At 44.5% G+C, this 25,837-nt stretch overlaps 1 protein-coding gene and 1 long non-coding RNA gene across 4 annotated transcripts in view; one reads left to right on the top strand and one right to left on the bottom strand.

Moving 5' to 3' along the window:
- Positions 1–3,632: 3,632 nt before the first annotated feature.
- Positions 3,633–25,527, top strand: LOC309533991. Its single transcript, XR_014220580.1, has 4 exons — positions 3,633–4,130; positions 6,835–6,908; positions 24,644–24,686; positions 25,216–25,527. It is a non-coding gene; the product is annotated as an uncharacterized lncRNA (long non-coding RNA).
- CDCP2 (CUB domain containing protein 2) overlaps positions 20,606–25,837 on the bottom strand; it is a 34,876-nt gene continuing 29,644 nt past the window's right edge. For all 3 annotated transcript variants that reach the window (XM_082225670.1, XM_082225669.1, XM_082225671.1), the window contains exon 6: positions 20,606–24,088. In XM_082225670.1, coding sequence (XP_082081796.1) covers positions 23,771–24,088 — 318 coding nt within the window. In that variant the 3' untranslated portion in view covers positions 20,606–23,770. The remainder of the gene's footprint in view (positions 24,089–25,837) is intronic.

The raw sequence follows: 25,837 nt of genomic DNA, 5'->3' as shown, positions 1-25,837 counted from the left end.
CTAAAGAACAAGTGGGAAGGAGAGACAGAAGTCATAAAAATAAAATGCACTTATTGATGGGCAGTGGGTAAGGGATTTGAGGCTGGGGTATAAAAGGAGGCTCAGGGAACAGTAAAAAAAAGTTTCTCTCATCCTCCCCTTGACCAGGCCTCACAGAATCCCCTGTAGCCTCAGAGCCTTAGCAGATGCTGCCTTCACATTTTAATGCGTTGCTCAAAAGTTGATCCATTGCCATGGCAAAGAAAATACTTCAGCTTTTTTTTGCTGTGTACAAATGGAAGTGATGCAGCAAAGACTACCTAATGTACTAATAGATAATCAGATGCCCACTTACAGCTGTGATAATGGGAAGCAGATTTATAGTGAGAGAACAAGCTGCCCTCACACCTACAAAATCTTCAGAAATTCATGATGAGTGGTCTTTACCACTCAGTGGATGACAAACCAATCGTGAGTCAACAATGTGACGGTGAGGCCCAAAAGGTCAATTCTATTTCAGGCTGCATTATTAATACAATGTACCATCCACTGCCCAGTCTTGGGAAGCAACAGTCCTGCTGCTGTGGTTTTCCTTACTACTCGGCTCTGGTCTGATTCGGAGTGCTGTGTTCAGTCCTGGCCACCCACAAGTCAAGGAGGATGTTGACAGGTGCAAAAGGCTCTTAAGGAGAGCTCTGAGCCACACAGGTGAAAGCTAATAATGTGGGAGCGTGCCGTGCTCAGTCTCTAGAAGAGCAGATGACCCAGGTTGTGTGCAGGCTTTCTAAAATGTGCAGACACTGATGGATGCATTGACCACGTCCTGGCTGATACATGGTCACTGTTAGTCTGAAGGAGGCCTTCGCACACAGGGATACCCAAATGTAGGGCTCCATCCACACCGATGGAGATTAAAGAGCACCAATATGTATTCTGTACCCATGGACTGACACTGATTCATGGGTACTAGGTGACTGAAGGATTATATTAGAAAGATATCCATCTTTTGTAAGGTGAGGGCTGTGCTTAAATTATGGCAGGAGGAAAGGTGCTGCTGCTGCTGAATGAAATCCACAAGCCCCAAACATAAGTTTTACCATTTTAGGGCTACCTAAAGACTTATTAAAAACAGTAGCTAAAAAGTCTGCCCACCTTAATGTACTTTCTGGGGCAGCACTAGCAGAGTAATATATACCTTTTTTCATTGTCCCTGTGCTATTATTACAGTGGTACCTCGGGTTACAGAGGCTTCAGGTTACAGACGCTTCAGGTTACAGACTCCGCTAACCCAGAAATAGTACCTCAGGTTAAGAACTTTGCTTCAGGATGAGAACAGAAATTGCATGATGGCGGAAATGACTGGCAGAATCCGAGACCAGGGAGAAGAGTTGGTGGAAGAAGATTGGAGGAAATTTAAAACTTATTTGCAGAAATGTTGTAAAATTTTTGAATGCTGATGACATTGAAATGAATTGAAGAGGTTCTAGCAACAAGGTAAAATGTAAGATGGGATTAATAATAGATAAACTAATAGGTCATGAATTTGCTGAAACAATTTCTAAAAGGGATACAAAAATGGGAGACGTGAGGAAGTCAGGAAAATAAGTTAATGAAAGATGAGAAACTAAGAAAGAGGGATTCTTGTTTTTTTTGTATATGTGTTTTTTCTCTCTCTCTATTTTTGTGTTTAATGTCTGTATCTTTGTATTTTGTAATTTGTATCTTTTTTTGCTCTATGTATTTTTCTAAACATTTCTAAACTTTTCTATTGATAAAACTTAATAAAATATTATTTTTAAAAAAAGAGAACAGAAATTGCATGGTGGCGGCGCGGTGGCAGCGGGAGGCCCCATTAGCTAAAGTGGTACCTCAGGTTAAGAACAGTTTCAGGTTAAGAACGGACCTCCAGAACAAATTAAGTTCTTAACCTGAGGTACCACTGTATTCGCTAATCAGCCGAATGAAGGGCTAACTGCACTTTCCATGCTAGCCTGCACAACAGTGGTCTAATACGTTTTGCAGAGGAACTCTTGGGAAGAGGTACTTGGTACTTTCCCATCTCCAAATTGCCCCCACCCCAAGAAGTTTTTTCCCTTGTGGAGTTTTGACCACACATTCTCAAGGACAACTGTGTGTTTCCCATCACTAACGTGGAGTTTAAAGCCATGGGGTGGGGGGTGGATGTTTTTATAGTGGGTGGGCAGTGGTGGGCAGGGAACCAGTTAAATGCATCTCCACTCCCAAAAACTCCCAAGGGAAGTGACTTCCTCCTTTAAACATCTCGCCTGGGCCTTAAATGAACAAATGTGCTCCATCAGTGGTATGCCAACTTGAACAGGAGGGGGGATATAAATTTGCTTATAACCCTTAAGAAGTATCAATTTTAAAGAATAATCATATTGGAAATATAAAGAAATGTAAGACTCTATTTTTCAACAATAAAAGCCTTTAGTAGTTCATTTACTTTGCATATGGGCAGAAGAAATCCTCAAGAAAGCAAAGATTAACCCATCGCATGTGGAGTAGGCGGTCTCTTTGGGCTGCCGGCCCCCTGAAGACCACCATTAGGCAAGAGAGCCACACCACACCTTATTTCTCCTGGTAATTACACTGATCTGTTTTCTTATATGTGTGACAATGTCAAAAGGACACAATGTGTGTGTTGTGAAACAACTATTCCCCCACCCTAGCCAAATAAATAAATTCTCTACATTGAAACAAATGTGCTGGGATGAGATCCTAATGTGGACTTTACATCTAAGTAAACGGGTCCTGTGTACAGCCAAAACCACAATGGCAAGTCCTTTCATAAATACAGGCTCATGGTTCAGTCCCCAGTGTGTCTCATTACAAGGATCTCAAAAGGCAGAAGTGGCAAAGTGAGTGCAGGGTCAGAGCCTGTGGCACACATAGCTCTGGCCTCCAACACCTCGTCACAATTCCCTGCAGCTCAGTACCTGCTGCCTGAGGCCACCTCACACCGCCCTAATGCTTGGACCGGCCCTGATTCACTGCTAAATGTGCATGAAAGAGTTCACTGGAAGTCCAGAACATTTTGCTGATCCTATAATTGCTTTCAACACGGAGACTGACTCAGAAATTCCAGCAGTGGGAAGCAGCCACTAGGCACAGGAGATGGACCTGTCAGGATCTAGCTGAGATTTCATGGTCCACAGGGACAGGAGAAGGAAAAGGGCTTGCCACAAGGCCTCTGCTGCAGGTATGTGGCATAGGCAAAGCCTTTAAAATCTACCTTATTCAACCTGGTGGCCTCCAGATGTTGGACTCCCGCTCCCATCAGCCCTAGCCAGCATGGTCTGGGACGATGAGAGAGTTGTGGTCCAAGATTTCTGGAAGGAGCACCCAGCTGAAGAAGGCTGATTTAGATGAAGATGTTTCTGCAGGTGCCACAGCTCTTAAGACAGGCCAAAGCACCTGTGGTTAAGCTTTCCTTTCCTTTTCAAAAATCCTATTATTATTTCTCCTCCTCCTCACAGCACGTTACCTGGCTGCTCTGGGGGCCCATGAATATAATGGTCTTGTTTTGAAGGCAGTGGCAGTTAAATGTCCTGGCATGGGCTCTGGCTTCCTTCCTTCCCCGCTCACACATCCCTCCTCCCCCCCCGCCTGTTTTGTCCTCGTTTTTTGTTGTTGTTCAGCCCACAGCAATGTGATCTGGTGCCACCCCTCCCCCCCTGCCGCCTCAGAGGGAAGCAGCTCAGACGTTTCCGAGGCTGGTGGTGTCACTGACTTGATTCAATGCCAGAGCAAAGGAGGGGGGCACAGGCGGCGTTCCCATAGAACCAGAGAGGCAGAGAAAGCAGCAGCGGCAGCGCGCCGCTCCTTGGGGACTGATGATGGTTACTTCTGCCTTGAGACCAGCTTCTTTGTGCATCCCAGGAGGAAGGAGTCTACGTCCTTAGCAGACAATAAACTCCTCGCTGAGTTCTAGCCCATCAACAGCATGCAGCCGCTCCTTCCTCTCCTCTCCTCGCCTTCCCTCCCCAACCCCCAACTCCACTCGACAAGGCAGGCTGTGAAACAAGCTCACAAGCAGAAGTGGATGGGCAGATATACCTGGAATTGAAACGAGACACAGCCCACCAGTCTTTAAAATCCTAATCATGCAAAAATCAGCTGAAGACATAATGGTCTGTTTTTGCTTTGCTGACCTTACATTTCTAAACCTTCCCTTTTAAACTGGATTCTGGAATCACTGCAAGGATTTGTCCATTTAACCATTTCATTGGTCTCTCTGATTTTCTAAGGGGGTCCTTAGCAGGGAAATAGCTGCATGCCGGATGCCAATAGCTTAGCATAAGCCATTGTCCTTGTTTGCATGTAACACTAAGACAAACCATGGTTTAATGTGAAGGAGCAAGCATGCAGGCTCCTGAATTGGGGATCGGGCATCCGCTTTGCTGGGCATCTGCTACCTCCCATGCTGCACTGCGCTAAACCATGGTTTGGCTCACGGTTTAGCTCTCCCAGACAAAGCTTGGCTGCAGCTTGTGATTTGCCTGGGAGAACTAAGCCATGATCTTGGACAACACACCATGGTTTAGCTCGGGAGCAAAACAACCAGGGAGAACGAAAGCTGCCATGATCTCATTCACACTAAGCCATGGTTTGTGGTGAATCAGGCCACTACACGTGGGCCTGACTGGACAGAACCATTTAGTGAAAACAACTGTGACCTCTTCTGTTTGGATGTGTGATGTTGGTTGCTATGGACTGTCTGTAGCAATTGTCCAGTCTCGCAGGGCATACAACAGAAAACAAGGTAAAACAATACATAAATCTTGAGTCCAGACTTCAGGCAAGGTCAAAAGGACAAGCAATTTCAGAATGTAAGATCCAGGACCATATATAATGCTGGTATGCAGAGCCGGAAGGAGAACCAATCACAATTCAGATTGTGATTTTCAACAAAGAACAGCAAAGAGCTAGGGCTTTATGCTCAGAGCAGAGGACTCTAATGCTGTGAACAGGATCTGCAGAAAAGTTCCACAAAATACTATTTCAAGGGATAATGTTTCAGCACCATGATGCTTGCCCAAGCCACACATGCTCCCCTCGAGGTGGCGGGGATGATCCATTTTTCCAGGACTTGGCCTGCAATAATTTGCACATGGGAAATGAGATGCTGCTTGGAGCAAGGGCGTGAAATGTTCCTGGTTGAGGAGCTGTGGCTAAGAGGTGGAGCCCATACTCTAGCATACAGAAGACACCTGGTTCAATCTCTGCTGCCTCCAGGTAGGGCAGGGAACACCTGGATCCCTGGAGAGCTGCTACCAGCCAGTGTAGACCAAGCTTTCCAAAACTTGGGTCTCCAGGGGTGTGTGTGGTCTGCGAGAGATGAAGAGAGGTATGGTGGGAGAGAATGAATGAATGTGTGGTCTATGTGTATGTGTGATTTGTGTGAGAGGAGGAGAGGTACACACCAGTAGTTACAAACTTAATCCATTCCGGAAGTCCGTTCTTAAACCGAAACCGTTCTTAAACCAAGGCGTGCTTTCCCTAATGAGGCCTCCTGCTGCTGGTGCCCTTCCACCATTCGGATTCCGTTCTCAGACTGAGGTAAAGTTGGCAAACTGGGACACTATTTCCGGTTTTGCGGAGTTCATAAACCAAATTGTTCTTAAACAGGACTGTTCTTAAACCGAGGTACCACTGTATATGTGAAATAGGTATATGAGTGAGCGAGTGAGATTCACGTGTGTCTGTGGTGAGTGTGCATGAGAGTGAGAATGGTGTGGCCACCTTGCATATTTTCTGGAGACTGGGCAATGCTCCCTGTTGTTGTAGGACAACAATAGCATCATTGTAGGCATGTATCAATATTGTGCTATCACCACAATTAGGACCAGCTGACTTCCCATGGTAAGCATGAGGTTGTCCAGGGGAGGGGAGGGAGCAGCAATGACTGCACTCTCTCTAGTTTTGTGTTATGCCACAACCTCATGGCAGCCATGTTATGTTATACCCTGCCCTCCAAGACAGCCATTTTATGACTGGCACCCACAAGACTTTCTCAAAATGTGCCTGCTAGTCCAAAAAGGTTGGCAACCCTTGTTACAGTATATTAAAATGAAGCACTATAGCAAAACAGTATAACTAAGCAATAAACTAAAAGAACCAGAGGAGAACAACAGTCAGAGGGACATTTTTAAAATGTATTTTGAAATAATAGTTTTCAATTCCCACTGAAAAGCAGGCAATTTTGTGTGTGCAGATAATATTCCATAATCTGGGAACTATGATAGAAACGATCCTTTCTCTTGTCCTCAGCAACATAACTCTTGCCAGAAGAGCCTCAGTTGAACATAGTTCTCAAGCAGGCTCATATGAGAGGTGGTGGGAGGTTCATGAGATAGCCTGTCCCCAAACAGTTTAGGCGGTGGTGGCTGGAGCCCATTGAGACTGGTGGGAGCCCAGACAATAGGCAGCATAAGTGCCAAGGACAGGCAGAACAGACTGGTTTTGTCCTTGTCCATCTCCCTGCTGAGTTCTACAAGGGCAATACTGAGACTAAGGAGAAGGAAGCTGGCAGGCTGGACTGGCAAGGAAGGAAAGCAGGAAGGGATGACAGAGAGACTGGGGTTGGTGAGGCCCTTAATGGACCTGCCTCCACTGAGTTTAGGGCTTTAAAGACTAATGCCAGCACCTTGAATTGATCCTGGAATCAAACTGGCAGCCAGCTGAAGTTAACCTAAACCTGTCATCCCATGGGCCATTCACGCAATCACCTGTCCTAAAGCATGATGTGGAGCAGCCTATGGCACAAGCGCCAGGAGCTTGGGATTTGTGCCCATTCCTTAAGACCTTCCCATCTCCAGCTTCTCTTTGTTGCAGGATCACCTTCTGTTCCAGACCGCAGGAGTCAGAGACGTGGCGGGAGGAGAAAGTTCAATCGAAGAGACCCCCAGGTAAGGAAGGGCTTGCAGAGAAACGTGTTCTGTTTGGCTTTGTATGTGCTTGACAGGCATTGACGGGAGGAGGGTGAGCCATGAGGCAGGCAGATGTTTGAGCAACATCTTGTGTTAAGAATCCTGTTTCCCAAAGCAGGATGTCATTAGGCATGTTTTCCCATTTTCCCCAACAGCTTTCTGACAGGAGGAACAATCTGACAGATAATTCATGGTGGCAACAACAATTTCAAAAAAAGCAGGCCAATTAAAGAAGCAGCAACAATACGGAAAGCCTCCCTTGGCTTTCTTTGGTGGGGAGAGGAGCAGAGCCCCTCTTTGGGGCAGGCTATAGTCAGGCTGCCAAGATGGGGAATTTCCTGTTCCCATTGTTTAATGAATCTTTACCATTTACCCTCTTTTGCCGTTAAGCTGCAGACACTGGAAAAAGCAGGAGCCCTGCTGATCATAGCTGAGTGAGAGACACATAAACAGTCCTGCAAGGCAAGGCCAGCTCCTCTGATGTTCACAACCACCCACATTTCTATGCCTTTCAGGCAGAGCTGGCAGCAGGCGTTGGCATGGTTGGGCTCTTGCCAAAGTCCACAACCCTCCTGGGGCTCTAGAGCTGACTCTCAAAGCTTCCTGCCCCTTCTGCTGCTCCCAGAGCCAGTGTGGTGTAGTGGTTAAGAGCGGTAGTCTTGTAATCTGGGGAACCGGATTCGCGTCTCCGCTCCTCCACATGCAGCTGCTGGGTGACCTTGGGCCAGTCACACTTCTCTGAAGTCTCTCAGCCTCACTCACCTCACAGAGTGTTTGTTGTGGGGGAGGAAGGGGAAAGGAGAATGTTAGCCGCTTTGAGACTCCTTCAGGTAGTGATGAAGCGGGATATCAAATCCAAACTCTTCTTCTTCTTCTTCCTCTTCCTTCTCCAGACATGCAAACAATGATCAGGATGAGGAGATGGAAACTCCTCCTTTTGTATTTTTCTTCTGAGTGGTTGTAGGCTCAGAGGTAGAGGGCAGGGGAGTGGCCACTGGTAAGAAGGAAATGGGAGGACAGACTGGGAACCTCATACTGGGAGGACAGGGATGGGACCACTCAGGTCTTCTAGCCCAAGTGCCCCTCAAAACTTGGAGCTGGCATTGCAGTACACAGAGATATTCCCCAAAAAGCAGACTGTGATCCCACACCTTGCCTGTGATGTTGCCAGTGAAATGGTACTCTGGAAATCCTGTTTTTCTTTATATGGCAGTTACTTTGAGATGAAAATTAACACTTACAACCTCTTTGACTGAGCACATTGTGTCTATTTGAATCCTTACAAATGTTGGAAATCTCTCGTGTTTTCACATTTTTTGCAAAGAGGATCTCAGTGCTTCCATGCAAGAGAAAACTGTAGCTGCAGTGAAATACTCAGCATTAAAGCTACAATATTTAACTCCGTCCTTGAGAAAATGAAACTCCCCATCATTCCACCTCATTCTGAAGCTCAGGCACGTAGCAAGTAGTGAATGAAACACACTTTGCACTAATGTGATCTGTATCTATAGGTAGGGCTTATAGCATCAAAAGGCACTATTTCCCCACTTGATTTCTTGCACTCATTATTTTATTTTATTATAAAAGGGGGGTGGAAATTAAATACACTTGTCCGGCGTACCCTTTGACTGGCTTTATCGCTTTTCCTCCTTGCAATAAATTAGACGGCCACTAGATGTCTCTGCATGCTACGCTCACAGAGTGACTGGCGGTGGTGTCTCTTCTGTGTCATGGAGAAGAGAAGACAAAGCTGGACCCTGGGCTGCGTGGAAGCCTGTTTGCTTGCGCCTGAAGCTTGCAGAGTGATTCCATATGCCACAGCTTATAAAACGGGGCTGCCAACTCTTGAGGGTGTGAAGCGAAAAGAACAGCAAACCACGGGGCATGCACAGATCATGTAGTGTTGTTGAAGATGGCCAAGACTCTCCATCTACAGATGCCACAGGGGGATTCATGAGCTACTGTGAAGCCAGACTGTCTCCTGGCCAAGCACAAACACCTGGCATAATGGGGTATATACTCTGTCACAGGTGCCCTAGCCTCCACGAACCCCGTGGAGATGTCATGGAGAAGGTGGTCAGATGACGAGCAAGAGGAGAGCAGGGAGTTAGAGTGTTTGACCTAGGGGAAGGTCCTAGTGCAGGCTTCCTCAGCCTCGGCCCTCCAGATGTTTTGAGACTACAATTCCCATCATCCCTGACCACTGGTCCTGCTAGCTAGGGATCATGGGAGTTGTAGGCCAAAAAAACATCTGGAGGGTCGAGGTTGAGGAAGCCTGTCCTAGGGGGTTGGGGCATGGGCCTTTTGTTAGGAGGGGGGCAGGCCTTTTGTTGGGGGGGCAGAACCTCAGCTAGCTATGTATTTTTATTGATTTGGGGGAGCAGCTGTCCCTCCCTGCCCCCCCTTGGCTACACCCATGGGTTGGGGCATGGGGATCTAGGATCCTGAGAGGCGCATGACCCCAGGGAGAGCCCAGTGACCTGGAAGGTGGAGGCCTGAACCCAGGATAAATGTGGGTTGTCTGTCTCCATGCTATGATATACATCAAGTGCAATATCAGGGAGCACTGGTGCCTCCCCTATCATTGAGGAGGGAGGCACTTAGGGACAAATCTGACAGCAAGTTGACTCCCCCTCTGCCTCCATGGATGTGGCTGCAGGAACAGACTTTGCACTTCAAAAGGGGAGCACAGGGTGTGTGCCAGTTGTTGGAACAAAGTCTTAGCTTATGCCTAGCACGTATTGTAGAGCTGTGTACCTGTGTAATCAGTAGACCCATGTTGGGCTGTTGTACTGAATTCCTGAATACAACTGTTAAAGCTCCAAACCTGGGTAATAGTTTGAGTTTCGAGTCTGATGGGGGGAGCCGCTGCCTCATTCCGTGGTTCATGGGCTTACCTGGCATTGGTGCTGCAATGGCACTTGCTCAGCTCCTGGCAATGACAGCCACCACCTTTGCATGGAGTCACTGAAAATAACATACAAAAATGCATCGCCATTTGGAAAATTTCTTAGCAAAAAATGAGTATATTAGGAGGGATTGGCATCAAAGTGCCGATGAATCTCCTTGAGGAGTTTGCAAATTGATGCAGAAATATGGAGAACTAAAATGGGGGGGGGGGGAGAGAATCCAAAATGGAGAGATTCGCCCATTCCTACCACCACAGGTTAGGCCCATGAGTGAGCAGGTAAGGGGGAAATGGTGGGTGCCCAGTGCCCCACCTCATCCCTGTCCTCTTCACAAGTGAGCAGTCCTACCTGGCAGCGCCCCTGCATGGTGTGGGAGACCAGGAAAAGTGACAGTTGCTGCCAGGGAGGGCACCAAGGCAAGGCCACACAGGAACACAGACTGCACACTTCATTGCTGGTGAAGCTGCCGCCGTTTGCGAGGGCATCCTTTCACAAGTGACCGGAAGAGCACATCAAGCATGAAATGCAAATGTCAGTCCATCTTCTAGTATGAACCTCAACTGAACGGAGAATGAATCTGTAGCACACATTACACCAGCGCGCTAAAGTGCCACCCTGCCAGCCGGGAAGCTAAGCAGTGTTTCATAATGACCCTTGTGGAAATGACCTAAAATCTGCCAGCTTTGGATTTGTGAACAGCAAGGAAATAAGCATATATCTTGTGCATCACTGTATCAAGGCTGCTTTGCCCAAATGCAATACCGTAATATACAATACTTGCAGCATGGAGGCTGGTTTTTCTGAGAGCAGCCCTACTGAAATCAATGGGCGTTTGGTTGTCATGTCCATTAATTTCAATGGGTCTACCTGAGTAGGATGAGCATAGAATGCAACCCACTATCATAGAACCACTGAATTATGGAGTTGAAAGGGACCCCCTTGGGTCATCTAGTCCAACCCTCTGCACTGCAGGAACCACAGCTAAAGAATCCCTGGCCGATGGCCATCTGACCTCTGTTGAAAAGCCTCCAGTGAAGCAGAGTCCACCACCTTCTGAGGTGGTCCATTCCACTGTCAAACAGCTCTTACCACCAGAAGGTTCTTCCTAACTTTTAGTGGGAATCTCCTTTCTTCTAATTTGAATCCATTGGTTTGAGTCCTTTCCTTTAGGGCAGCAGAAATTAAGTTTGCTCCATCTTCACTGTGACAGCTCTTTAGATATGGAAGATGGCTACCATATCTCCTCTCAGCCTCCACTCTTCCAGGCTAAACATACCCAGCTCTGTCACAAGGCTTGGTTCCCAGACCCTTAAACATTTTGGTAGCCCTCCAGTGCACACGTTCCAGCTTGTCAACATCCTTCTGAAACTGTGGCGCACAGCACTGGACACAGTACTCCAGGTGTGGCGTGCCCAAGGCAGAATAGAGTGGTACTATTGCTTCCCTTGATCTGAACACCATACTTTTCTTGATGCAGCCTAGAATTGTCAGTCATCTCAAATTCTGTTAAGTAGCGTGATGACATTAAAATAATTGATTTAAAGTGGGAGATCAGTGGGGAGAGTGGACCTTGGGGGCACCAGAGGAGGCCTTTGTGAGTGCACCTGTGCCCACAGGCACCACGTTGGTGACCTCTGAATCAGTGAACATTCGTTGTCTGATGGGGGTTGCCACGCTTTTCCCCACCAACATGCCGCCATGTTCTTTGGTTTATTATGGGCACCTCCACACACCTGCTTATTGTGAAGCCAATCCTGCCTGCAACTTTTCCGCAGCGTCCCTATGACATTGTTGTTGTCATCAAAATACCATTCCGTTCATCTCCCCTCATTTAATCCAGGCAGGCTATTTTAGACTACCTGGGGCTACAGTGTATAAGGAAGAGCCTGATAAATAATATAAAAAAACTCTGCATGCAAAGTGTGCCTATCCACAGTTCAAAGTGAAATTAAATGTACATCACTAGTTTTCTGTTAGAATTGCTGCCAGTAATCCATAACATAATCTGCCTTTGAACTTTGGGGGGGAAAGGATCAAAATGATCTAAATTTGGCTTAATCTCTCCTTGATTAGTAAGAGCTGTTTTGGCTAAGAAGCCAGTTATGTTGGGATAGGTGCCCTAAAGCCCGCAGGCTATATCCAGTCAAAGTCACACTTCTAATGGAAGATGAGATCTTGGGGGAACACAGCTGATCGTATTGTTAAGGTGATGCTGCAAAGGAGTTTGGGCTTCTGTGTACACTGAGTACTCCCCCTTCAATTTTAAAAGGCAATGGCCATCTTTTTCTGCACTTCCTCTAAATGGGCTTTACTTCTGACATCTAAACCTGCTGCAAGCCCCCACCCCCTGCCTAACCTGGCCTCTCTCTTGTGCATTCAGCAGCAGGTTGGTGGAACAGCAATCAGCAGGTGAAGTTTACATAACATGGAGATAAACATTACTACCTGCTAATGTTTGCACATCAAGCTTCTCTTGAATTTAAAGAGACAGTGACAGCCGACAGCTGCAAAGCAGGCAATCTCCCTCCTGCTTGAAGGAAGTATGTACACATATGCTCATACCAACATGTGTGTGTCTTTGGAAGGATTTAGTATTCACACATAGGAACAGAGGAAGCTGCTTTATACTGAGTCAGAAGAACATTGGTCTATCTAGTTCAGTATTGTTTGCAGTGACTTGCAGTGACTAGCAGAGGAGTGGTGGGAGGCACCAGCTAGACAATCCCCAAGGGAAGAAGGCTCAAAGACTGGGGATTGGTGGTGGGACACAATGAATGGTCAGAGGGCGAGAAGGAGAAGACTGGGAGGAGAAGTGTTGGAAGCTGAAGAGGGAGCAGGGTTTAGTGAGCGGGGAGAGTCTGCGGCAGAGAGCAGTCCAGAAGCAGGAGAGGAGGGAGGCCAAGAGGCAGAGCGGAGACAGGCTGGTGAAGAAGCGCAGGGGTCTCCTGCTCCTACTGCAACAAGCTCCCCTCCCTGCTGGTTTCCCAGGACCAGGAGAGTCATGAAGCAGCATGCCGGCATAGTCTCAGATTGCTTGGGAAAGATCCAGGAGAGGACGACACTTAGGCAGTTGTGGGAAAGCAGGGACCTTCAGTCTCCACAACTGCCTCATAGGGGTAAGACCTACAGAGAAGAGTTGCTGTGCTCATTTGACCTGGCACTCCAGAGCTGACCTTGCTTCTAATAAAGCTAACTTCACTTTCTCTGTGTGATTTATTGCTGGCCCAATGCTGACACCAGGGTTCCAGACAGGGTACTATGTGGAGATGCCAGGGACTTAACCTCTGCATGCAGAGCAGATGTCCTGCCACTAAGCCATAGCCCTCCCTTGCACCTGTACAAATAAAGCCTGTAATGATATTTCAAGCCTTCCGAAGCTGCTCTTTATATTTTCTGCAGACCTTTTCCTTTCCTTCCTATTGCATATAAATGTCCTAGGTGTCACATTTTCATCTTAATGACTTAGGTTATTAGTACAGCCCTGAAAGAAGCAAAGAAAAATTAACACAGACTTCATAGATATTCTTGACATCATGAGGGCTAGAGTTCTTGGTTTTTTTTTTAAAAAAAAGGCTATAAAGCAGACAATTGGTAGAATATGACTAAGCCTTATGGGCCAAATAAACATCAGTAAGGCTGGAAGATCTACACCTCTGGTTATAAGTGAGCGGGGACCTTGTTTTTATGGCTAGGTTAGTGAGGGAACCTGTAACTCATAAAACATTCCAGGAATAGAAGTCTGTGTGTGACTCACAGCTATCAGGGCTCCCAAACATGCCTGGACATCGAGAAGTGAAAGGCACTCCAAATGGAAGTCTATAATAGAATAACCACTAGAGAGAGTTCCTTGCATCCACACTTCTCTCTCACAAACCTCATGCTAGCAATGACCTACCCAGTGGTGCTTACATTCACCCACACAGTATGTACACTGAAAAAGACTATGGCTGCATTGAGCTGTAAATCTTTATCCTATAAGGACCAAACCACCTGCAATGCAGGGTCTCCACCTGCAAAACATCACTTAGGCTATGATTGGTCCAAAGGAGCCAGGAGTCACACAAACCAAGGTTGGATCAAGAGCCCTTAAAAAGTGAGTGGTCCTGTGCAGTCTTTGTCCCCTCCCTTCCACTGGAGTCCATAACTGACCTTCGGGGAAACCTGCAACTGGCTATCCTTGCTGTTTTGAGGAGACCAGAGCACTGAATTGTACAGCTGCGGATCAGTCACGTTTTGAGGAGACCAGAGCACTGAATTGTACAGCTTCGGATCAGTCATGTTTGAACCACAGAGCTCCTTTTGCTTCTATGCTTTTTTGTCCATTTGCCTTCTTCCCTTCTATCCTTGATAAGGCTTTGTATAATTTGACTGCTGGATTGTATGTTTGCCAAGCTCAAGGATTCTAGGAATCTCCCCAAAGTCTAGATTGCTTGGAGTATAGGATTGCATTGTTAAAAGACCAGCAAGTTGCAATAGGAGAGATAGAAAGCTGAGGGGCTGGATTTATGCCCTAGATAAACTGTGAGGGACCCGGCTGGGAAATGGAGAACGTGTTGTCCTAGGATCTTGGGGCTCTTATATTTCCTTGTGCACCCCAGATTTCTTCTTATGGAGCGGGGAACAGCTGTGAGATCATAGGGAAGTGGTGGCAGCTGTTACTGGGTTGTTAAGATGCAACTTCGCCAGGCCGTTGTGCAAGGAAGAGTATGCAAAGCTTTCCTGAGCTTCTGTCACGGGGGCGCCAGTATTACACTACCCAGGATGCTTGGGGGAAAGTCATGTGTCTTAAATTCACTTTAAATGTGACCAGTCTCAGTTTGTTGGATAACACAAATGTGAGAACATGGGAGGATTAAACAGGAGGAATAGACTGCCTAAACAATTTCTCCACCTACCTCTTTCCTCCTACAGCCCTTCCTCCTCCTGGGCATTTTATCCCCAGCTTCTCAAAGTCCAAACTGCTAGCGAAGTGGGGTGGGGTTAGGATTAAGCCATCCCGCTTTTTCCTGCTGATTCTTCCCCTGCAAATAACCCCATATTACCCAGAAAACACAGGATTTGGGAAGCCTCTGTTTATTGTGTAATGTATTCCCAGCCTCAGTTACTCCAAATCTCCGTCTAGACTTTAGATCGGAATTGTCTACCCTGGCTAGCAATGGGTATCCAAGCAGAGGTCTTTCCCAGCTCTGCTGTCTGAGATTCTTTAATCAGAATTGCTAGGGATAGAATCTGGGGTTTTTGCATGCAAAACACGTACTGCACTGCTGAGTTATGGCGTCTCCCTTGGAATGTGTAATGCAATAATAGATAAAAGGGTACCTCCAAGCACCTGCAGAAAGCATTTCCTTCGCCACCAAGTAGCCATATGCACGCCCTTCTATTGTTTAATAAATAACCCTTTTAAAAATATGCTGCCAGGATTGCCCCCCTTTTCGGCAGTACTTTTCTGTGCCTTTAACACCGCATGACAAGCAAACATTAAGCAGGCACTGGATCCATCAGCATGTTGATACGGTGACAGCAGCCATGATGCTATGGGCAGCTTAGAGGCCTTGCCATAAAAAAGCAAGCATTCCCCCCCCCCATACAACCCATATAAAATCTGGGCTCCAAAGAGAGATTTCCCCCCCCAAACCACCCCCAAACACTGGGAAGGAATATTTTGACACTCTCATTTATCATATAGCACTTGTATAGCCTGAGGCGAAGCTCATTTAGTCAGAAGTAAATACGCGAAGGACCAAAACCTTAGTGTGTGGAAAGAGTGTTATGATCCTCACTGCCTTCATCATGTGAGAGTTGTTGTTAAGTTGTCCTCTTTTGTAAGTAGGGAATGCAGCTTACCATAGCCTTCCAATGAGCTTCTTGTTTGAGTTAAGATTTGAACACAGGCCCCAGCTTCCCCCACTGATCTCATTACTGTAGTTCTGTGCAGCCTAATTGAAAGTCTTGTTCATATACAGTGGTACCTCAGGTTACATACGCTTCAGGTTACAGACTCCACTAACCCAGAAATAGTGCTTCAGGTTAGGAACTTTGCTTCAGGATGAGAACAGAAATCGGGCTCTGGCAGCGCAGCAGCAGCAGGAGGCCCCATTAGCTAAAGTGGTGCTTCAGGTTAAGAACAGTTTCAGGTTAAGAATGGACCTCCGGAATGAATTAAGTACTTAACCTGAGGTACCACTGTACTTGCATTCCTCACTCTTTAATTTTCTTGAAGACACAGAAAGCAAAGGGAGTACACAGCTAAAAGAATTTGAAACCATCACACATATATTCTGTTCTAGGTATCATTTTCCTAGACTGCCAACAACCTCAACCGGTCTAGTAAATCTTATTACTTAAATACAACACTCTGTTGTAGAGTTTATTGTTGCTATTATTGCTCTGAATCAGTTGTTTTCATATGAGTTTCTTGGATCATAGGAACCTACCTTATCCTGACTCAGACCATTGGCCCAATAAGTTCAGTATTGTCTACACTGACAAGATGTTGTTGGCCTACAACTCCCATCAGCCCTGATCATTGGTCATGCTGGCTAGGGCTGATGGAAGTTGGAGTCCAGCAATACCCTGCCTTAGTCTACCAGCGACTACTAAGGAAGAAAGGCATGCTACAAAATCGGCTCATGTGGATAGTTTTGCAGGGCGTGGGTTCAATAAACAGGAAGCAAAATAGTAATCAGACAACACAAAAGCAGCTGAATCTGTTTTTAAGAATCCAGCCATCCGGTTGCCATCACCCTGCCTCATGCTAACATGTTTTGAATGCCACAAAGCCTCAATATATGGTGCCATTCCAGCAGTGGTTTTCTAGTGTGTGTGGACACTCTGACTTGTGACTAGCTTGTACATACATATTCATCGCTACAAGGCTCTTTTAAGGTCTTCTAGGTGGGAGGCTCCTTATAAATGCGGAAGGAAACTTCAGCTATTAGCCTCCTAAGTAAGGGTGGCGAGGTGAATTACTGTCGATTATCCTGACAATATTACGGTGGCATTTTGGAAGAGGAGTTCCTTTGGGGTTAAGAATATGAGGCCTACATTCATTAAGAGAGAAGGGGTGTGTGTGTGTGTGTGTGTGTGTGTGTGTGTGTTAAAAAGGGGACCTGGGCAGGAATGCCTGTGGAATGTTTAAAGACAGGGAGAAAATGGATCCCAAAACTTCCTGGTGGAAATGAGAGGCTCGAACACTTCAGTGCAGGAACCAGCAAACGACCAATCACGGAGGAAGTGCAAAGACACTACTCTTTACTCAGGAGGCACTGAGTGGATGAGCTGGATAGATCGTTAATAGCTAGTAATCGCAGACACAGATGAGAACATAGGCCAGAGCAAGCCCGACAAGCACTTACAAGAAGGAAACATGACAGGATGCAAACATTGAGTAGGAAAGGGGAGCAGCGTTGCACAGCCTCCGCCTGTCCTGAAATGTAACTCGTGTTTAAAATTACATTAATCATGCTGTCTGCGGTTAGAGCACCTGGCTAGAAGGTCAGAGATGGACAGTAGCAGGTCCTCATGCAGGGTAAATTGCTCTGTTGACGCTGGAGGAGCCGCACGGTGGGAAAATGCTGCTCATCATCATGTTCTGATGAGAAGAGGTCTTGCTAAATTAAACTGACAATGGCCATGTCAGGGAGTTGATATTGGTACCTCCCTGGATGCGTGGCGGTTCAGATAACTGGCAATTTTAGTTCTTGTACCATAACCTTAATAGTTACACATTTGAAATACTCTGCACAGGGTCAGAGGCACTCTGTAGCCAGCCTGCTGCTGGTGTAATGGAAAACAGTTTCTGCAGATGATAAGGGGGTGTTCAGGTTGGTGTTCCTGGCATGAGGTTTTGGGTCGAAAACAGTACTAGTGTAAGTGCATCTGAAATTAGGCACTTAAGAGGACAGGAACCTGGGATATAGGGCAGTGTACACAACCCAATTTCCACCTCTGGTTGCATACAGAAAAACTGGATCTGAATCATCTGTTGGTGCCACGAAGTCTCTGTCTGGAAGTGCCCATAGTTGCCTGTCTGTTGAACTCCTGTGGTATTCTATTGTGTCTTCTCATTCCTGCCCACCCCAAATGTAATTAGTGGGGATCCTCTCTTGCCCCACTTATTGTGGAATAAGTCTGTCCAATGTAGACTGCCAAAGTGCTGCTGAAGCTTTTCAGAGTTAATGGCATTTCAGCTAGTACGTTCAGCTAGTCCTTGTCCGTTTATTTAACTGGCAATCAATTAGTCAGTTCCTGTGCTTTTTAGAGTACAGTTGCTCTTGTTTGCAATGCCAGATGCCAAATTGTTGACATGTATGCTATATTAGATGAGGGTGGGGGCTGACTCTCCCCCCCCATTGTCCCACAATTCTTCAGTAGGCTGTAACTAACAACCAAAGGAGGAGTCTGTTGAAGGTGAGCAGAATGCATGAAGGAAGTGTGATTAGGACACTCATCACTACAATCTCCACAGTACTGGGTGATTAGCTGCTGTGCACATTTGATTTTCAACATGTTGCATCTACTTACACAACCAGATGAAGTGTGGGACAGGATTGCATGATCCTGACTAATGCACTTTTTGTCAAATGAAACAGCACGTGTGAACGTGGACACTATGCACGCGTCGGTGCAATTATACAACCAGCAAGTACTGACAGACATATTCTGATGTCGCTGTGTAGTTGGCCCCAGCAGAAGAAGGTTAATTATATCTTTTAAGTTGCCTCAGTTGTCAGCCCTTGATACTAGTCCCAAGCTGACAGTTATATACATAGCAATTAACCAACATAAAGGATTTGTGGCGATGGGGAGAGGCTTGGCCTTCTTTTCCAAAGCGTGGGCACGCACACATAAAATGTTTCTTTAATGGAGCTTAACATAGATGGCAAATATTTCGCTCATAAATATTTCATTTACCAACGTGTCAGTTCAACAAACATTGACTCAAATCAAGACCCTGATAACAAAGTTTCTTTTTATGAGAGGAGAAGTGCAGGTTGCTTCTTTTTCAAAAATAACCCAACTGTTCCTTTTATCTCTACAGCTTCAGATATCAATATATCAACCTGCACAAAGTCCGTGCTACTTCACAGGTTTCGCGAGGGCCAACTGGCTTGTTTAAATTAGTTTGCATTGTGAATCTGGATCTTTTTTCTGGTCAGGGATGGGGAAGAAGTTTGATGCAGTTCACATTTAAGGGAGAGCCTCCCTGATTTGCACTTTCTGAAACCATCCATGAACTGAAACACAGCCATCATTTGAAATTTGCACTTATCTGAATTTTGCCAGGCAGTTCTCTGGCCAGGTAATGTGTACAAAAAATGCTACCTTCTCACAGGAGCAGTCCTAGTTTTGAGGCTTTCTGTATTCAGGAAGCCATTTCCGTGTTAACTGCTCTGTCATGGCAGTCCTGCAAAACCTCAGTCCATTATAGCCAATTCTGGGTCACCTTCTGGACCCCAGTCAGTTGATATAGCTAGGCATATTGGACATTATTGTTGTATTGTGATAACTAAAAGTACAGCCTGGAACACACTGTTACATTTTCAGAGAAAATTGGAAGTGGTGTACGAAGTGTTTTTCAGGGAAACTTGTCCATCATTACTGCTCTCATGGAGAAACTCCTGACATTATTCCAAGGAAATCAAAGAAGGTTCCATTGAATACAATTGGAAAGTGCCCATCTGCAGACCAGAAAACAGTGTATGTAGATGGCCACTTCTGCACTAAAAAAAGAGGAAACACGTTTACATAAAATGTGAATATGCTAAATTATATGTACAATTGCAAAATTAAAAATAATTACCATAATTCCAGTGGAAATGCAATACATTTCACTATAGTGACAAAGACTGTGACCAGGTGACATGCACCTGCTGCCCATGTATTGTGATGATAGATAACTTCAAGACTTCTACTTTCACTTCTTGTTGTTTTTTAACTTTAAAATGTATTTGGACTGGACAGTGCTTCAGAGGACAATCCTCTGTAAAGTAGGATGCATGGTCATCCCACTTGACTTTGCCTTGTAGAAGAGAAACAATGTTTTGTTGAGCACTTTCTCATATTATTTTGCAGTCCTGCTCAGTAAATTTGCTGTCACAGCTCTGATCTGTGTCCATTAGAAGGTTTGGGAGAATTGGATAAGAAAACAGAAAAACTGGTGGCTCAACAAGCTAATTGGAGGACAAAGCGAAGAACATTCTCAAGGAGTTCCAAGGTGACAGGAAAATGGACCAGGACTTTAGCATGAGCATGATTTGGAAAACACAACAACAGGGCAAATTAGGCAGTGAAACAGTGGATTTAATGCATTTGCCTATCTCCATTCCCATCCCTCCTGTGAAACTCTTTTGCTGTTGCCAGTTTTGTTCTCAGCAGTGTACTGGCACTTGCTCCCACTATGAAAACTGTCTTGTGTACTCATGAGTCACATGTACATCAGGAATCCGAAAAGCAGCTTGTCATACCTGTGTCTCTCTGATTCATTGTCTAAGCTCCTGCAAGTCTCGGTTTCTTTTCACTTTTGTCAGGTGGGGGACTTGTGTGTTTGCTCTCGTTGTGTTAGAGGAGTCCTTCAGAATCTGCTAATAATGCTGCCACTGAAAACACAAGGACATTATTCTGAAACTATTGTGGAGAAGGCTCATCTTCTTTAGTGAAGATTCTGCATTCAAGGATAGTTCATTCTTGGGGGGGGGGGAATATTGCTACCCAAATAAATATCCTCCATCCTGGAGAATCAGGACCATGTTTGGACACAAGGTTTATTTTGAGATGTTTTTACATCATAGTAGGATCACATATATGTAACTTTTGGAAATAAACTTTTGAGAATTTTGGGAAAGGACCCTGAAGTGGCTTTACAACTAAGAATAGGGAATCAAGAAGTCAGCTACTGTATTCATGAAACCTAATATTCTTCGTGACTTAAAAGGAGTAAACGGAAGTTAAGAGTTTTGGTATAGGCAAGTAGAGGAATATTGTTGTGTCTGATGTGGCTTTCTTGGTGCAGCCAGATTAAAGGACAATGAATTATATTTAGGTGTCCCATGCTTTTGATCCAGAAACAGCTATCTCTTCTCTACAATTCATGCACTCTCATACAAATTCAGACAGCATTCAACTTATTCTGTCCTGTCCCTGAGATTTTCTGTAGTACAGAATTTTCAAGGAGCAGAATGGGGGAACCTATCACTTGTAATTATGCCATAGCCAGTCCCCCACTGTTAGTACAATGGTTATTGGTTTCCCTTGCTAGGTTTAAGAAGCTATGAGCAGCATCAAGAGACTGAAGGTGGCAAAGCACTGTATGTGCAACATTTCAGAAATAAAGCGCTTGAAGGCTTGCCATAGCTGTCTCTCTTGGTCATTTAAAAGTGAAACCGACTTGCTCAAATAGGCACTCTGTGGAAATCATTTAAGTAGAACTTCATGAATTTATCATGAAATATCATGTGCTAAGAAGTGGTTATTTAAATATCTGAGTATCACATGTAATCAGAGAATTGTGAACTCATGAACTATCAGACCTTTTGAAGCTTAAAACAAAAATTATGTTTGTTAACATTGCCCATGCAAGGCAAAATCACTACCAGGACAAAAATATTAAGAAGGCTTAACTTCTGTCTGCTCCTGTTTTACATGTACGTATGCTAAAATCCCATAAGGGGATCTACACACTTGATCATCACTTATTTCTTTCATCAGGGTATAGGATTCCAGGGCTGGATCCACACTGACCTTTTAACCGTTATTGGAACGGTATTAGATAGATAATTCTAAAACGTCACGGGGCATGCTGGTAAATAAAAAATGTTCCTTACCTTGTTTTTATCCGTCAAAATGCAGTTTCCCTACTGCTAGTTCCTGGTTGCTCTGCAGCGTCCTCTGGTGTCAAATTTTAATAACACATTATGAACATTGCAAGCAAAATGTAATGTGTCCATCTACATTATGAAAATCATTCCTTAACGTTATAAACCACAAGTGTAGTTCTGCCCCAGGTGATTTGTACTCATAAACTTGTTACTTTAAAAACTAGCTTTTGGATTTGTCCCAGGAATATTTAAATTTGCTTTATGGTTTTAAATGGAAGACCAGCTAGATTGTTAGAAAAAAACATTTTTCAAAAAAACAAAGCTAGATTTTTTTTTATTAAGAAAGGGAAGAACTGATGTGTATCTTTTTTTCTTTAAGAAGAGAGATGGAATACTAGCTCTGAATTAATTCAGGACTCTAAAAGTTTTTAACATGCCAGAGGCTGACTTCTTAAGTCTAAAGGGCAATATGTAGTGTGAACAAACTGTGGGTTCCTCACCCTACCCTTGGCATATGAACACACCAACCCTCTGCTCCTAATGGGTACAAAAGCATCTGGCTTATAGGTTATCAAGATGCTAAGGAACTATAATACTTCTGCTGCAATGTCTCTTACAGGCTGCTGTGATTTTTCCACTATTCCATAAGCAGTGTGATATCTTCTCAAAGGAGACAAGAGTACACACTCAAGATCTCTTAATGTGGATTAGTTACTTGTTAATGTTCTTTAATCACTAGTTTCTTCACACAAGCAGGAGGGTTAAAGAGCAGTTCAAGTGTCACACCACTCTTTAAAGCAACATTAAGATTCTTCATCTTCTTAAGCTTTTCTCCATAAGGGAAGGTGCTCCATCTCTCCTAATCATTTTAGTTTCTCCATTTTGTATCTTTTCCACCGCTACCATACCCTTTTAGAGATGGGGTGAGAGAACTGAACATAGAATTTTAAACAGGGACACGCCATAGGGCAGTTTATGTGAAGGCATACACATTACTTGCTGTTTGATTTTCATATCCTATTCCTAATATTGAGATTGCCTTTTTCAGTGTTAAAGTATACCTCTTCACACCCATCTCTTCTGCATACTGCTTCAAAGTTATTGATTTGCATGATGACAGGAGTGCGTATAAGTAATCACACATAAGCAGTACTATTTTTTTGAAGTCCCCAGAAACCCACAATTATTCTAAGAGAGGTGATCACATATACATACAAAATTTCTCAGCCTCATATAATCGACATGCTTAAGTCTAATTAATGCACAAAGGTGTTAAAACCACAGAGCAACCCGACATGCCAGGCTTAGCTAGGTCACACCCCCTCACCTCGGGAGGAAGGTAATCAAACCTATTGTTCTCTCCCAACCTGCCTGAGAACCTCAACGTGTGAGGTCTGAGCTGGTTGCTCCAAGCGCAGACTGCATGGCTCTAACAAGCCATTCTTGTGTTCCTGTACCAATAATTTAAGAACTTTCATCACTGTAATTAAGTCAAGTTTTACTGCCTATGTTTTCCGAAAGATGTATGGAAAAGCACATGAACCTGACATGTTTGTAAGTAAACCAATTGAAGTGTTTGTAAGTAAACCCATTTTTAATGTACCAAACGTGTGCTCTTTTTCTATGCTGAGAGAAAAGGGACTATTTTGGAACTCACAAGGGTTATTTTAAATATTTAACAGCCTTCCCCCCCCCCACTTTGCTGCATGTTTTGTGATTATAAATCTCTGCTGAGATTCTCTCACCAAAAAACACTTGCCCCAAACTTCGATCTTGGCATCCAGGAATTCTCCTTTTATACCTATAATTTCCTCTTGCCACCAACAAAGATTAGTACTGGGGAAATGAGGGGCAAATTTACATTAAATGAAAACGAGTATTAAGAAGGTGTGCTGACTCAGATACACTCTAAGCATGTGATTTTGAGCAAAACCTCAGGAGTCCTGTTCAGATCTAAACTGGCATGGGACAAGGCTAGCTAGCCTGATGTGGTGAGTTGCCACTATAAGTGAGCATTTTAACCCAGCTCCAGAACAAGCTGCCTCTCATGTGAGTCTCATTGAGTAACTGACACGGAAGGAATGCCAAGAGGATAGGTGTTCGAAAGGCTGGATCCCTATAGCAAGACTAACCCGACAATAGCAATGATCATGAGAACCCCAGCAAGAATACAGATGCTGATGAAGACAATGTCACTGGTGTCCTGGCCTTTGCTCTCGTAGACTTCTGCTGCCTCCATATCCTGCTGTTGGGACTCCACCAGGTTCTCTGCATACTGGTTCAGTCTGTAGGGCTCAGAGCCAGAGATAAGATTCACAGAGGCCTCTTTCCTTTTGGGTTCGCACTGCACTTCATACTGGTGAATGTCTTCCTGATTTCCATCTGAAAAGTCAATATACAGGATGCTGACAATCACAGACGTGTTGTTTCTTTTCTATAAAAGAAGAAATAAATACAAGCCAGTGAACATATTCCTTTTCTACATTAGTAGTAAATCTTCTAAAGAAGTAAGGCTGTCCAAGGTTTACTTTGTGAGCTACTAATTTATTTTTAATCTGGTATGGACTTTACCTACTAGAGAAGAATGGCAGATCAAGTTGATGGATTATGCCGAAATGGCTAAAATGACCGGAAGAATCAGAAATCAGGAAGACCAAAATTTTAATAAGGAATGGGGGGGAAATTATAACCTTAAAAAGCATTGTAAACAGTTAAAATCGTTAGTAGGTTTGGGATATCACTTGTAGCTTAATGGTGAGTTTTGGACACAATGGAGATGTAAAAGATTTGGATTATCATAAAAGATGCAGGAGGAAATGATTAACAATAAGACCCACAAAGGGGAGGAGGGAAGTCGAGGAGATTCCTTGAAATATTGTTTTTATGTTGTATGTTTGATATGTGACTGTAAAATTTTAATCTGAAAAACCAAATAAATAAATTTTTATATATGTAAATAATTTTATTTTTAATCCTCTTTGTTTTCTAGATAAAACAAGATGCATGATGCCATGCAAGGCAACAGAATCCAGGTGGGCCTGACCGACTCCACAACGACCAAGCTGAACACAGCTCTCAAGCAACATATTGCGGTTGCCATATGCTCAATATCTTTTTGGGTTTCTGCAGTGCCAGGCAAAACCAGATACTTACTGAGAGGCCCCTGTTGGGCCACCACCACTGTTTTGTGGATCGCAGTATTATGCAGGGCTATACGGAGAAAAGATAGGTGGCAACATAACTTGGTAGGTTTACAGGTACAGTTTTGGGTCAGGAAGACACAGTATATTTACACAGCGAGATGATTAGGTGGATTACAGTTTGTACTAGTGTCAAACTGGAGCAAGCTTTGAATAGAGCAGAGGGAAGTTATGTGCATTTTGTCTTTGACATTCAGTACGTGTACTGATTTTTATATTTCTGTGATGGAATCTTTGGTACCACTATCTGACTTGCATATGCTATGGATGCAGAGCAGACGGGAAGAAAATCAATACGATTGGCCTGATTATGAGCTACTCACAGCTGGTGAATAATCCTTTTTTTTTATTCTACTGGTAGGCCATACCCTTCCTTCCAGCCACAGTAAATCAGTCAATCAATGTACGCCTTTATCAGAAGAACATGCATTAAAATGCTTGTAGAGCTTCCCCTTTCAAAGAGGGAATAGTGCACAAAGGAAGCAGACGGATCTGCTGCCAGAAAAAAAGTCCTTCTCAAACTCCATGAAACTAGAGAAAGCAAAATTGGATTACTCATTGGATTTTCATCCCATCGTGCCGCTGGACATCTGACCTGCTGTGACATCATTGCCAAAAATAAAGCAACAAATGCACATGGTTATTAAACCCTTGTTCTGGACGTATTTTTTAAAAGTGGTTTATTTCATACTGTGGCCTCATTTAGCCCCATAAAGCCTCATTCATGGTGACTGCCAGTAATTCACCAGCGTCTGAGGCAGGGAATCTTTCCCAGACCTACTTAGAGATGCTGAGGATGGAACCTAGGAACTGTCGTATGTACAGCTGATATGCTCTGCCACGGAGCTATGGCTCCTTCCCATCACCTTAAGATTCCCTGGTATTGCTTGTTCTCTATCATAGCAGAGAAGTCATGCTCACAGTCCAGGAAAGGCACCTTAAAAGCCTCCATCTCCAACTTATTGCCACCTTGACTGTTTTAG

Source organism: Podarcis vaucheri (genome assembly GCF_965113315.1).
Source record: "Podarcis vaucheri genome assembly, chromosome: 6".
NCBI lineage: Eukaryota > Metazoa > Chordata > Lepidosauria > Squamata > Lacertidae > Podarcis > Podarcis vaucheri.
The sequence above is the reverse complement of the archived record's forward strand: the minus strand, read 5'-3'. Positions and strand labels throughout refer to the sequence as shown.